The sequence below is a fragment of the Xyrauchen texanus genome, chromosome 4 (assembly GCF_025860055.1).
Source record: "Xyrauchen texanus isolate HMW12.3.18 chromosome 4, RBS_HiC_50CHRs, whole genome shotgun sequence".
Classification (NCBI taxonomy): domain Eukaryota; kingdom Metazoa; phylum Chordata; class Actinopteri; order Cypriniformes; family Catostomidae; genus Xyrauchen; species Xyrauchen texanus.
The window spans coordinates 26,333,148-26,348,092 of record NC_068279.1 but is presented as its reverse complement, the minus strand read 5'-3'; the positions used below and the strand labels follow the sequence as shown (position 1 = coordinate 26,348,092).

The window sequence follows — 14,945 nt, the reverse complement described above, 5'->3', positions numbered from 1 at the left end:
TCATTCAGATACAAGTCAGGAGCTTCAGTTAATGTTCACATCAACCATCAGAATTGGGAAAAATGTGATCTCTGTGATTTCAACAGTGGTATGATTGTTGGTGCCAGACGGGCTGGTTTGAGTATTTCTGTAACTGCTGATCTCCTGGGATTTTCATGAACAACAGTCTCTAGAGTTTACTCAGACTGATGCCAAAAACAAAAACATCCAGTGAGCGGCAGTTCTGTGGATAGAAACGCCTTGTTGATGGGAGAGGTCAATGGAGAATGGCCAGCCTGGTTCGAGCTGACAGAAAGGCTATGGTAACTTAAATAACCCCTCTGTACAAGTCATCTCAAAAAAGCATCTCAGAATGCAAAACACATTGAACCTTGAAGCGGACGGATGAGCTACAACAGCAGAAGACCACATCAGGTTCCACTTCTATCAGCCACTTCTTTCAACAGAAAGCTGAGGCTGCAGTGGGCCTACCATCGGTGTATCTCAGCAGAAATCAAGATTCATCAGACCAGGTGATGTTTTTACACTCTTTAACTATCCAGTTTTGGTGAGATTTGGTGCAGCCTTAGCTTTCTGTTCTTGGCTGACAGAAGTGGAACCCGACGTGGTCTTCTACTGTTGTAGCCCATCCGTCCGCTTCAAGATTTGATGTGTTGTGCATTTTGAGAAGCTATTCTATTCACTGAGATATTGAAAAAAATAAAGATATTTGTGTTCTGCTGAAGAAAGAATGTCATACTCATCTGGGATGCCATGAGGGTAAATCAATTATGAGAGAATTTTCATTTTTGGGTGAACTATCCCTTTAAAATATATTTTTTAAGCACATGAAAGACGTAAAAAAAAAAAGAATAATTATACTGTTTGGATGGTCATGTGTTTTGCAAATAACATTGTTTTGGTCAAAAATTTAAATTATTATATAATTAATTATAAACATAAAAACAGAACTTTTTTCTAGTTTTGCATTCTTTTGTATGAGCAAATTCATAAACGCATAAATAAAAACAATTAATTCCTTTAACATTCTTGTTCTGTCTATGGTCAATTGGCCCTACAGTGGAAATACGGCCAGTTCATCTCTGCAACGCTTCAGTGTTATATCGTCCTCTAGTGGACGCTACGTTATAACACACCCGAGTACCATTCTGCTGCACACGCAGATTCAAAATAACTGTCCTTCTTTTGTTAAACTTTTATTTAATCAAATCTTTCAGTTCATAAAATATTATTAAACTTGTTTATATTTCCATATATAGCCAATATAACAACTGCTCAGTTTTGTTATTTTCCTTACGAGCCTGTCACTGGACATGTGTCTTAGTAAACTGTTGTTAAGTTGCACAGATAAAGACTCCATAAAAACTATTGGCACCAGATTTAACTTTAAATAGTGAGACTAGCATTATGCAAGTTTGCAATCAATCAAACTTTAGTAACCAAACATCACACAGTTGCAGTTCACAAAGCAGTCAAATGCTTTGCAACCATATTCATTTTTAGGACAACTCTACTATACAAATATATATAAACAACACCAATTGTAATCCCTTCAAAACTGAAAAAAGTTAATTTTCCACTAATATAAGTTTGTAAACAAACACCTTATTGTTACAGATTGCAAACAAGTTGGGCATGCTATGTCCAAAGGCTGTGTGTTAGTTAGCTCAGTCCAGTGATAATAAAACTTTGCAAACTGCAGCGCTGGGATACAATCACAGTGTCTGATGTTGATATCTGTCTTTGTGATGGAAGTTGCCATGATGATGAGGGTAACTGTGGAGAAAAGGATGCTCAATTCCCTCATTCTGCAAGTCTTCCTGTTTATGGAGACCATGCAACTTCTGCAACAACTCAGCAATGAAGGCCTGAACACACAAACACACACACACACACATGTTGGGTTTCCATGTTTTATGGGGACTTTCCATAGACATAATAGTTTTTATACTGTACAAACTTTATATTCTATCCCCTAACCCTGACTGAAAACTTTCATTTTTTTTTTTATTGCACACAAACATTTTATTTTTTTTATTTGGATGTACACACATTAAAAATATAGTTTACTTAGCAATTAATATTTGTAAATTAGTATATGTTAAAATTTAGAGGATGCACCTTTGTAAATACTAAAGTGTTATTTTTTTATCAGCTTAATAACAAATACTGCAAACACTTATTGCTTTTAAACGCTTTTCTGGTATCTTGTCTAATCAAAAGTCACAATCCACCCAGTGCTGATTCCCATTACAGCCTAATCATAATTTTTCCATCTATAGAAGCTCTGTTCCCGTAATTACAAATAGCATAAATTTATTAAACACTATATACTTCTGGAAAGTTGACATGTCCTGCTGTGTGACATGCTCTACTCCATCTAAAACTATATTTAAAACAAATGTGGAAAATAATTGTATGATTATTGTTACAAGACCCAAGACATAAACTTTCCTTTATACATTCATATACATTTTAGCCTTAAAGCTCCATGCTGAAAAAACAAAATCCAAGCATATCTCAAGCATCAGGTGCCCATATGTTAAACCAAAAAAAACCAAATACATTGTTAATTGCTATGAATTGTTATCACACGAAACTTGCAGAAATTATCAAGATTTATCTATGGGTTGTATAAAAGTTCACCCAAAAGTACAAATTCTTTCATTATTTACTCACTCTCATGAAGGGTGAATACTCACCTTCATGAGAAAAATATCTCAGCTCAGTAGGTCCTTAAATGCAAGTGAATGGAGATTTCTCTTTTGAAGCTCCAAAAATCACAGACAGTCAGTATACAGGTCATTCATACGACACCAGCTGTTAAATTAATGTCTTCTTAAGCGACATGATCACATTTGGTGCGTAAGAGATAAATGTTTAAGTACTTTTGTTTAACTCTAAATCATGCTTCTGGTGAGCAGAGGTACGCCTGTGTGACGTAATTGCACTGGCATTTAAAACACACGAGAACTGACGCAAGTGCATCGAAGCCGGAAGAGCAGTGCTGTTTTAAAGTGAAGAGCAGGAACGCTGTACAGAAGCTTGGTTGGATTTGGTTTAGATCTATATTGATCTGTTTCTTTACTCACACAATGCTGCACTTGTGTACTTATCCTGGATGTCTCAACCAAGTGGAGAACGTGAGATTACGTCTGTATCCATGGCAATGCGAATACGTCACACGAGAGACCACTTGGAGTCCACCATCTCATGAAATTTTCACTTAAAAAGTACATAAATATTGATCTTTTTTGTACCAAAAGTGATCAAGATGCTTTAGAAGACATTAATTTAACCGCTGGAGTCGTATCAATGAAGTTTATGCTAACTCTGATTTTTGGAGCTTCAAACGAAAAATGTCCATTTACTTGCATTTTAAGGACTTACTGAGCTGAGATATTTTTTCTATGTTTCTGTAAATGTGTTCTGGTGAACAAAGAAAGTCATACACACCTAGGATATCATGAGCGTGAGTCAATAATGAGAGAATTAGAATTTTTGGGCGAACTACCTATTTAACTTTCTAAAACTGAACTGGTAAATACCTTCTGCTGACAGTGTGTGTGTGTGTGTGTGTGTGTGTGTGTGTTTGTACCAGTAATCATTTAATATGTTTACAATGTTAAGCCTCACAACCTTGAATAGTCAAATTGAATACGGTGAGAAATTTGCTCTGTTATATCTCACACATAAAACTGATTACAGTGTTTTATTCAGATGCCAGTGTTCTGTGTGTTTATGTTTTTGTGTGTGAGGTCAGTGCTCCGCTCTGCTGATACTCCATGATGTGTCAGCAATTCATGGACACACACACACACACACACACACAAGCATCTGTACATGCACACACACTAACCAAGGGGCCGAGAGTGAACATTGTTGAAGAACCCTAATGAATGAGTGTCTTTGTACTAATAGAGAGCAACAGGGACATGGGGAGACAGAGGGAGATCTAGAGTGAAAGAACAAATGACCATTGTGAGAAAGAAAACATAGAAATAAGTGTCAGCCACAGAGAGAGAGAGAGAGAGAGAGAGAGAGAGAGAGAGAGAGAGAGAGAGAGCCCGTAGAGGGGTACTGAGGATGAGTGGCCAGAAAGATTGAAACAGAGCAAGGAAAACATTAGGACAAAGACAAAGAGAGGGATATACAGAAGGAAGAATAGGCAGGACAGGACAGAAAGACAGAGAGAGACAAATAAAGTGTACCTCAGTGCTGCTGGGGCAGGTTTGCAATAGCACCTGTGAAAAAATTAAAATGAATTAATTTAGATAATTCTTGATTGTCAATTTAAATAACTTCATTCAATAACTTCATAAAGAGTCAACTAAATTTGTGTGCAGTTGTGTACAAATATAGGAGAATATTAATTTAATATAATGTTCGCAGTGCAATTTTAATCTAGGTGATTCAATAGGGAAATCATACACTGCCTTCAAGTGCACCAAGTGAACCTACTTTCAAACCGGGCATTCTTTATTAAGACATGTCATGCATTCAAGTCAGAAACAAAATACGAAAGAAGTCAAACTAAAACAAATACACAATTAATGAAGGCAGAAGATCTTTTTTCTGTTTTACTGGCGAATAAGCATATGTGACGGCACCTGCATAATATATATATAACGATATAATTGGTACACTACCAATTATATTAATGAATGCATGGTATCTTGCTAATTATTTATTCATTTGCATAAAACAAACTTATCATTAGTTGATGATAAGATCTGTCATATAACAAATTTAGATATGACATAATTTAGATATGACTTTATTTAATAAATTGTATTTAACTAAAGCACTTAAATTGTAATCATTTTTCAAAATCATTGCTTTCCATCATCTTTCATGTCGACACATCCTTTTCAACTTCACAACTCGGCAGCTTGGCTATCACCAAGAATTCCGAGTTTCCCAATATTAAATACAGCTTTAATTGGTTATTCATGTGCTCCGAACTTGTAATTACAATATTTCTGACTCCACATGAAGGCCACATAAGCATAGGATATGGTGTCAATGACAAGGTGGATTATGGGACCTGTAGTTTTTGTGCTCGCTTGTCATCACTCGGGAGATCCAAAAAATCATCAATGTTCACCTCCTCTGGCATGTCCTGCAACATAAATACATACAAAATCACCAAAGAATAATAGTACATTGCACATGAGAACTGAAAGCTAAAGTACACACTGTTTACAAAAAAATATTAAGAAGCGAATAATATGCCACTGCAATACTGACATTATGGATAATTACAGTATATAGAGTCTAATGTAGTGTAACATGTAATTCCAACAATTAAAACGAAAAGGACAGAGCTGGAATAATTGCAGAGGAGAGACTTCAAATGTTTCATTTCATGTCACAATTATCTGTTGTTTTTAAAATGTCAATATCAAATTTTCTGTAGCCTTGCACTGTAAAACAACAACAACAAAAAACTATAAAATCACACACACACACAAACTTTCAATATTCCATAACTTCAGTGGGAAATTTTCTCCTACACATCAGCTGAATCCCATGAGCCACAGAGGAAATTGAGATAACAGATCACATAATAAACAAAATTCCCAAGAGATCGCTATTTTCTCTTACTGTGGGACAGCTTCATAAAACTTCTCACTCTCACTGCACACACAGCTTATCTTTAAACTTCCTGCTTGTTGTTGTTGCTGACTGGTTCTCATGGGGTGCCCATTTATGGTAGCTGCAGAAACAAGTGATCCCCTACTGTAACTGAGGGACAGAAAGCAGTACCTCAGGAGGTCCATTTATCTTCACCTTTTATGGGCAGCCCACTTGGATCAATGAACACCTCATTTCTTTCTCTCCGAAACATGCATTCACAGCATCCATCACACAAAGGCTGCAAGCTTTCCTATTGTTTATTATGAGATTAATAAACACATAAAGAGCAAAGTCTCCCACTCCATATAAAGATACAAAGGCAGACATAAGCATGTGACATTTTTCAAGTAAGATTATGGGTGAACTATTTTTACAAGATGCAGATACATGATGCATGTGATACATAGAACATCTGTTCTAACATCTGTTCTAAAGACAGAAATGTATGAACCAGCATGTCTTTCCACATAACTTTGTTTGAAAAGCACATGCATCACGTCCGTTCAACACTGTAATCAGTTTTCCATCACACTTCATTAGTTTATCATATCAAATGAGATTAAATCAACCTGTAGCCTCTAGTGCAGTCAACAACGCAGCACCTGTTGCACCTGTGATGATGCGCCTTACGCTCACCTTGCCCTCGAATAGCTTATCAAGCGAGTCGTCGATCCATTTCTCCACGTCCAGCCTTTTCTGGAGCTCCTTGCGGTTGTATTTTACTGTAACTCGCGCTTGTCTCTTTTGTAGATTCATGCCATGCTCTCGAGCGGTGCCTAACCCCGGGGAATGAGCTGGATGTTTCTCCTCTAAACCCGGGGAATGACCGGTATGTGTCTGCTCTGCCATGTTTCATGTGCCTGTGCTTGTCTGGGAATGAGCGCGTGGAGGAGCGCGCGGACAGAAGACGCTGAACGCTTGAGTTCATTGAAGGTCGTGCTTGGACGCTAGTGGATGTAATAACGTCTTTTGTTGAGGCGGCAAGAAATATATGGCATTTTAACCCTAGAACGCATGTAACATCACCCCCATTCAATGCATTTGTGGGTAAAAAAAAAAAAAAAAAAGGAAAAAAAAAGAGAAATCTAGATGCTTATTCTTTATAAAATTACTTTTATTTATTACTTTATTTCTTTCCCGGAAAATTAGCTCATTCAAATTGTATTAGTTAATTACATTTTTAAGTAGTTTATATATATTTTTATTCAATTCTGAAGAATATCAGACACATTTAAAATTAAGACATTTTTGGGTGACTGTAAAAAAAAAAAAAGCCTGTAGCCTACTGTAGGCTATAACAGAAATATGGACAATTTCCATGTTTGGTGGTAAAATATGAAATGTCTCAACAACTCTACCCACACAAACACATACATATAAGTACAACAGGCTGGAATATTTATTTATTACAACAACAACAAAAAATTTGGATAAACTTTGTCATATTACAACCTTAAGTTGGCTACTCTATACTGCCTATGACAACATATTTCTATATTACTCTATGCAGCAATACTAGTTGTTCAGAATGTACAGGTGTACTGAAAAATTACATTTAGTGGTCCAAATACATTAAGAAGTGGTCCAGTTGCTACATTAGGACTGTCCTTGAATTGGGAATGTCCAAGCACTGTGGAGTGACAACTTTCAATACTTGCATACTACATATAAATATGAATGTGAACATAGTATGCAACATATATTTCAGTACAAATCAAATGGAAACTGAAAACAATCAATGCACTCTTACAAAAATAATGCCAGTGTTAAATGCATTGAATACCATAGTACACACATATGTGTTAAATAGGACCCACATATGCATTCTAAGGGTAGTGATGCAAATTATCTTATGTTAAATGATAAAAAGCCACTTAACATGATAGAAGACACCTTAATTGAGGAATACCTTGAGTGGCATATTAAAATTATGCCCTAAACACTAGACATGTAATTTATGACCCACATATTTTAAGTGTTCTAGGGTTAATCAGTTGTTTGGGGACACATGACATAAAGTACATTAAAAAAATGTGTCATCAAATATATCAATAGCATTTTTAAATAATTTGTCTTCAGAAAGAGCACAGAGAATGAGGTGTTTCTTATATAATTTATTTCAGTCTTTCATAACAAACTCATATACAAAATAAATTAACATAAATTCTTTACACAGACAAGACAATGATTGAAAGCAAAAGTACAAAAATGCAAAATAGAAACTTAGGTATAAACTTAGGCTTAAATTAATGGGAAATGGCAAAATAAATAAACATTCATTATAAACTCCTGATATCTGTTTTCATGTAATTTAACATAACCATTGACAAACATTTCCCCATATTAGTCAAGATAGAAAACACACTGCTTAATACATAGTACAAAACTGGAGGAAAACCTTTCCATTTGGTCTTAAGAACATAGTTTGATCATATCCCTAACTGTTCTGCTTGCTTCATTTCACTACATTTTTTATTTGTTTTATTAAAACACCGGTTGCTGGTAGATCATTTTGTGTAGAAACATTCTGACAAACGTACAGTAAAAATAAGAAAATAAGGTCATATATCCTTTTGGGAAAGACAAAAAAAAAATGACAGTTTTTATCAGTTTTATACTGTAAACTGTGCCCAGAGTTTCACTGGAGAGCACCTAACCTTGTTATACTTCTCAGTTTTACTAACACGTTTCAATTCTCTTAGAGGTATTTACTTAATTACTTCTCTTTTTATAGAGTTATTTTAATTCATTTATCTTTGAATAAAGACATCACTTCTCTGTTTATAGAGTTCTGTAACCTTAGTCTTTTTTTTTAGCTTTGAGGGCTCTTTGTCTGCCTTCATATGAAAACAGATTCACAGTCAAGCACACAGTGGTGTGCATGTTGGTTTTGTTTGTTTGTTTTTTGGTTTACAGAGTTTTCCACCTATACAGATGGCAAAGGTCCAATTCCTTATTCAGTTGTTATTAATACATACATTAATACAATCGTTCATGCATTCATTCATTCATTCATTCACTAATGTATTCATTGATTCATAAAAATCAAAACAAAAACAAGTGCTACATCCAAATTCTCATCCCTGCATGTGAGTGTATGTGCGTGAACATATTTGTGTGTTTCTGTGTATATCTTCCTATGCACACATTAGTGTGATAATGCATGAGTGTTTGTGAGTTTACAGCCATTTACACACATGTATGCATGTGTTGTCTCATCTTAGCCCTCCTCCAGCACTCCACAGGAAGTCCTGCCCTGCAGGTAGTGTGTTAGAGCCAGCCAGTGAGAGACTGAGTCTGCCCTCAGTGTTGCAGGGTTTCACCTGACTCACAGAGTGACTGTAGTCTCTGTCATAGGGATAGTGCTGCCTGTCTAAATTATTCACTGTCTCCAAATCATTAAACACAGAATCGCACAGCTGCTGTCTGCGCAGCCTATGCCTTCTCCTCCTGATCACAACCAGTGCCACGCACACTGCCAAAAACACAGCCAACACACCTAACACACATGACACTGCCACAGCTGAAGGTGAGGTTTGCCCAGACCGGGGAGCCATCAGCTCTAAACCTGCCTGCACAGGAAACTCACACGTTAGACCCATGAACCCAGGCACACACTGACACACTGGCCCTGTGAAGTGTGTGAAGCATGTTCCTCCGTGTTGACATGGGTTTGTGAGACAAGCGTCTGCTTGGAGGCTGCAGTTTTTGCCAGTGAAGCCTAGTGTACAGGTGCAGGTATAGCCGTTAATGCCATCAATGCAGGTTCCAGCATTTTGACAAGGATAGCGAGCACATTCATCAATGTTTGTTTCACATCGAGGACCAGTGAAACCAGGGCGACAACGACACAGAGCGCTAGCACCCAGATCCACACACTCACCGCCTACAACAAGAGAGAAACCAGAGATTAGATATGACTAGGTGCAGGAGAGATGAACACTCCACTGCATACTGAGCCTGTAACAGAGACTGTAACAGTTTCATATGTGCATGTGGATGGTTGCGTAAAAATGTTTAAAGCTTAAATTACATGGCTCTCTGGCATACTTTTATATCTCTTTTATCAGTCTCTTTCTTCTCACAAAATAAATAATTTAAGCTCAAATCAATATTTAATCTCCAATTATCTATTTATTTGATATTATAAGCGCCAAGCGGGTTAATGTACAATCAGCTGGTCATTATCAGGAAGACCCCTCCACTTCATCCGATCACTCTGTCTAGGAACATTTTGTGATAAAGACCGGCTGACTGTACATAATGCCTTACTTGTGTTGTTTCATTAAATTTGTCTCCGGTCAGTAAGCTCATGATTAAATCATTGTAATCTAAAATAAATTTGCAAAAATTTTTGTTGATGTATATTAAGAAACCTAAACACACACATACACAAACTCTCACCATTAGCGCATGGTTTGTGGCTGCAGCGGTCAAGTCGCTTCTCACAGTTGGATCCAGTAAAGGTTGGGGGGCAGCGGCATATGTAGCCACCAGTGAATTTCTCCTCACATGTCCCTCCGTTAAAGCAAGGGTCATCTGCGCACGTCATCGCAATGATCTCACAGTTCTTCCCATAGAATCCCTGTGGACATGTACAGGAGTAATCATTCTCCAAATCCTGCAGTGAAAGAGAAGAATACATGTATTAATGAAGCATAAACAATAAAGGTATAAAGGTCTTAAAAACTTGAATGTCAATCCAAAGCAGGGCAATAAGCTTAAATTCACATGTCCTGCCATTTTATTTAAATTTTTTTAGAGTAATGTTTCCAATTGTTCCCCAGTGAAGAAAGTCCTGACCCAAAGTGCATACAATGCACATCTGATTATAATAAACACATATATATATATATATATATATATATATATATAAATTATTAGTGTATGTCAATGACTTGACATTTTGTTGAACATACAGTATGTGTATACTTATATGTACTGTAGTTTAAAAGACCCAGTTCACCATATGCTTGACATACTCTTCAGTGTTAAAGGAATATTGTGGATTCAATACAAGTTAAGCTCAATCGACAGCATTTGTGGCATAATACTGATTACCACAAAAATGTATTTTGACATGCCCCTCATTTGCTTCTGCAAAAATTTTGGTTACAGTGAGCACTGTCACCTCACAGCAAGGAGGTCACCGTGTTGAGTCCAGGCTCATCCAGGGCATTTCTGTGTGGAGTATGCATGTTCTCTCCGTGTTCACGTGGGTTTCCTCTGGGTGCAAAACATGCAGGCTAATTGAATTGGAGACTGTAAATTACCCATAGGTGTGAGTGAGAGTGTGAATGTATGTGTGTATTGCCCTGAGATGGACTGGCCACCTGTCCAGGGTGTTTCCCTGCCTTCGACCCAAGACAGATGGGATAGGCTCCAGCACTACCGGCGACCCTACATAGGACAAATGGCTATAGAAGATGGATGGATGGATGGATGAATGGGTTACAGTGAGGCACTTTCAATGGAAGTGAATGGGGGCCAATTTTTTAAGTTAAAATACAAACTTTTTCAAAAGTATAGCCACTAAACAAACAATATGCATGTAAACACGATCGTGTGATAAAAATCACTTAATAACCTTTCCTATGTAAAATGTATACAACTTCACTGCCATGAAGTTGTAAAATAAACAAAAAAAATAAAATCAGGGTACAACTTTACCGCTCAAATAATACATGAGTTTTAACGGAAGAATTAATGTAAGCGCTTTCAAACAAAATTAGAAGCTTCAGGTTTCTGCCTTTAAACCCTCCAAAAATTGGCCACATTCACTTCCATTGTAAGTACCTCACTTAATCTCGTTTTTTGCTCCTTTTTTTTAAAGAAAAGGAGGAACAAATAAATTTTTGTGGTAATCAACATTATGCCACAAATGCTGTCAACTGAGTTTAGCTTGTATTGAACCTGGAATATTCCTTTAATTTGCAGATAAAGGAAACTGTGACACTTAAACTGTGGCATTATAAGTATTCTGAATAAAAATATGTATGTGAATCTTAAATGCAAGCATATTGTTAATGGTGTCATCACATCATTATTATACCACAATTCAATACTTATAATAAATATATATTTAAGAAGTCTCATCATGGTCAGGCTTACGTTGCAACTGCCGCCATTCTTGCAGGGGTTACAGTCACACTCGTTAATCTCCAGCTCACAGTTGGTGCCACCATATCCTGGCCGGCAGGTGCAGGTGTAGCTGCCTTGTCCGGTATTGGTGCAGGTGGCGCCATTAGCACAGGGCTTGTGGTTGGTACAGTAGTTGAGGTCTTGGTTACAGAAGAGGCCACCCCAACCCTCCTTACATACACACTGCCACGGCTGTGAGCAGGTCCCATGCAGGCAGCCAGGGTAATGTACACACTCATTGCAGGATGGCCCCTGCCATCCTAGACGACACGTACACTCACCGGGTGACTCACAGTAACCATGTCGCTCACTGCAGTCAGAAGAGCAGATGGCTGTGGGAGGAGAGAGAGAGAAAGAGGGGGGTTACACACACACCACACCCCCTGGAGAAGGCAGATGAATGGGTGTGTTAAATGTTGGGGCCAGCAGCTGGTGAGCTGACAGAGGTAATGCACTCTTTTGTATGTGAGCTGTGGACAAGTGCGCACACACACACACACACACACACACACACACACACACACAAACACACACACACACACACACACACACACACACACACACACACACACACACACACACATGTTGTGTTTCCATGTTTTATGGGGACTTTCCATAGACATAATGGTTTTTATACTGTACAAACTTTATATTCTATCCCCTAAACCTAACCCTACCCCTAAACCTAACCCTCACCGGAAACATTCTGCATTTTTACATTTTCAAAAAACATAATTTAGTATGATTTATAAGCTGTTTTCCTCATGGGGACCGACAAAATGTCCCCACAAGGTCAAAAATTTCGGGTTTTACTATCCTTATGGGGACATTTGGTCCCCACAAAGTGATAAATACACGCTCACACATACACACACACACACACACACACACACAGAACGACTCTCTAGCATGTATCTGTTGAGTTTCTTTGTTCAGCTAAACAAAAGAAGAGCAGAAGCTCTGGAGAAGCTACTCAGCTTCCATCAGACACACACACACACACACACACACACACACACACACACACACACACACACACAAAGATGAGGTCCAGATAAGGGGGATGTATTGCAGATGCTCAGGTTCCAACACACCCTCCACATCATACACATTCACACTCACTTATAAATACAGTGTGATCAGAGGGGGTGGACCAGACATCAGACCAGAAATCAGACCAGAACTGGTCTCCCAAAGGACTGAACAGATCTCTGACTATCTGACAAACACAAAGACATACAGGCAGGTGCTACTCACGGTCAGAGCAGTAGTCTCCCTGCCATCCTTGCATGCATTCCCGGTTCCCATTCTCATCACAGGTGTAGTGTCCTAGCGTATCATCACGGGGACGGCAGTAATCTGAACATGCCTCGCCGAAGTAAAACTCATCACAGAAAACATGATACGAGTAGCGCAGCTCACTCTGCTCGCCAAAATGAACATCCTGCGACCAGTCTTCCCCAATTGCCAAGCGTCTTCGTGTTGCTAAACGACTAATCAGGTTGTTTTGATTCTCTGTAGTGGGAAAAAAAATGGTAAATAAGGAAAATTATCCTGAAGTATCTCTTTAAAAAGATTATTTAGTAATGTATCTTCTTTGCTTTCCATCAAGCTTCTATAAGACCTCTGAAACAGGGCGACCCACCTGTGTAGTCATGGTGCTCTTTGGGAGACTCTGCAGTCCATGCCTCAATAATAAGAGAGAATGTCCCCTGAAAAGAATAAGAAGTGTTAGTACAAATCTTAAAAAACTTTGGTCAAATGATCTTCACTTATTCCGAATGATGAAACTGAGAAGCTAATCAATAAATAAACAATCTCTATGGTCTTTCCAATGAGCTGACATTTTCAGACCGTTGCTTTATATGGTTGTTTATCCACTTTGTAGCCTATAGATTTACATGTTAAGAGGCTGACTAACACCTGTACAATCTCAAATCAGCTTAATAAATACACCACGAGACAGGTATGCCTAATAATTAAATATTGTTTGTTACACTAATAATTAAATATTGTTTGTTACACTAATAATTAAATATTAACACCGAACACGTTTTTGCGGTTTCATTATGTGCTGTTAAAAAAAAAAAAAAAAAACATAGGCCTATACATTATATTTATTTGTTTGTTTATTTATTTTGTACGAGCTAGATGGACGTTTTTGACCGTTGCCTCGCGTTTAAAAAAAACCGTCAACGTTGGTCTGAACGGTCCCTAAATCTAGTCAATAATTTTACAAATCTCATTCAACTTTACCGGCCACTTGAAGTGGAAAGGCACTTGGATGGCTGCGCTGTTGGCTATAGAGCTCTGGTCCGCCCGGAGGACACTGGTCTGACCCGTGCCGAAAGTGCACGGTGGTTCGGCGGAGATGACGTCCTCTGAATGTTTGAGACAAATCCTGAAAAAGATGTTGCAGTCTCGCGTCGTCCTCCTGCAGAAGCGGCGTGTTGTGCTAAACGAGTGAACTTTCAATTCAAATACACCCGAGGAGGCCACCTGTCAGACAGAGAAGAGAGAAGCCACAGGTGAGTAGCCTATTACCTCTTCTGATACAAATAAACAACACACTTCAAAGATAAAACGAACAGATAGAATAAATGTAAGCTTTGATGTGGTCCCTTACCAACTGTAAAAACGACAGCGCCGTCAGGCAGTAGTACAAAGACAGATGCGCCATCTCTCGCTCAGTGTCAAGTTAATCCAAAAGTTTCACGCGGGTAACTTCATCCGTTACTACCAAAGCTTTAATAAGTGTTTTGGGGGTTCAAGAAAAAAAAGTTATGTGTCTTTGTTCGAAATCCTTGACACATCCATGTAAGTCCACTGTGCCCTCCTCTCACCTCTGTTCTTCAGTGCTGTGCGGTGCGGTGCGGTTTGTCTTCATTGCACGACTTCATGAATGGGCAACTTTATACGTCTTGCCCCCCTCCGCATGACGTCAGAGAGGCCGTATGGCGTAATACTGGGCTGATTAAATTGATCCGCTCGATGTGGCAGCGTGTTGATGGGGTTGGAGTTAGCCACATTGCTGTTTATATCAACACAGGGAATTTTAATTACAGCTGTTGACCAGATGGGCACACATTGCTGAAGTATGCAAACATGTTCCCGCTATTTTTAACTGAAATATTTTATTGTAATGTATTGTATTGTATTTATTT

General features: G+C 38.2%; 2 protein-coding genes across 2 annotated transcripts; both read right to left on the bottom strand.

Moving 5' to 3' along the window:
* Nucleotides 1-728: 728 nt before the first annotated feature.
* On the bottom strand, nucleotides 729-6,539 carry LOC127640848 (protein phosphatase 1 regulatory subunit 14A-like). Its single transcript, XM_052123520.1, has 4 exons — nucleotides 6,277-6,539; nucleotides 5,048-5,122; nucleotides 4,212-4,244; nucleotides 729-1,868 (listed from the first exon to the last, which is right to left on the bottom strand). Exons 1-4 carry the CDS (start codon nucleotides 6,487-6,489, stop codon nucleotides 1,716-1,718), a joined length of 474 nt encoding a protein of 157 aa, XP_051979480.1. The 5' UTR covers nucleotides 6,490-6,539; the 3' UTR covers nucleotides 729-1,715.
* A 1,276-nt stretch (nucleotides 6,540-7,815) lies between these two features.
* On the bottom strand, nucleotides 7,816-14,649 carry LOC127640558 (delta-like protein B). The gene is made up of 7 exons (XM_052123185.1): nucleotides 14,408-14,649; nucleotides 14,038-14,280; nucleotides 13,427-13,493; nucleotides 13,039-13,296; nucleotides 11,752-12,113; nucleotides 10,045-10,261; nucleotides 7,816-9,526 (listed from the first exon to the last, which is right to left on the bottom strand). The coding sequence occupies exons 1-7, from the start codon at nucleotides 14,459-14,461 to the stop codon at nucleotides 8,856-8,858; spliced, it is 1,872 nt and encodes a 623-aa protein (XP_051979145.1). The 5' UTR covers nucleotides 14,462-14,649; the 3' UTR covers nucleotides 7,816-8,855.
* Nucleotides 14,650-14,945: the final 296 nt, after the last annotated feature.

Coding starts and splice junctions, on each gene's coding strand:
- LOC127640848 (XM_052123520.1), bottom strand. CDS start 6,489: ATGGCAGAGCAGACACATACCGGTCATTCCCCGGGTTTAGAGGAGAAA. Junction 5,123..6,276: donor ATAAGCTATTCGAGGGCAAG/GTGAGCGTAAGG, acceptor TTTATGTTGCAG/GACATGCCAGAGGAGGTGAA. Junction 4,245..5,047: donor AGCGAGCACAAAAACTACAG/GTCCCATAATCC, acceptor ATTTTTTCACAG/GTGCTATTGCAAACCTGCCC.
- LOC127640558 (XM_052123185.1), bottom strand. CDS start 14,461: ATGGCGCATCTGTCTTTGTACTACTGCCTGACGGCGCTGTCGTTTTTA. Junction 13,297..13,426: donor AGAGCACCATGACTACACAG/GTGGGTCGCCCT, acceptor TTCCCACTACAG/AGAATCAAAACAACCTGATT. Junction 9,527..10,044: donor CCACAAACCATGCGCTAATG/GTGAGAGTTTGT, acceptor CTCTTGTTGTAG/GCGGTGAGTGTGTGGATCTG.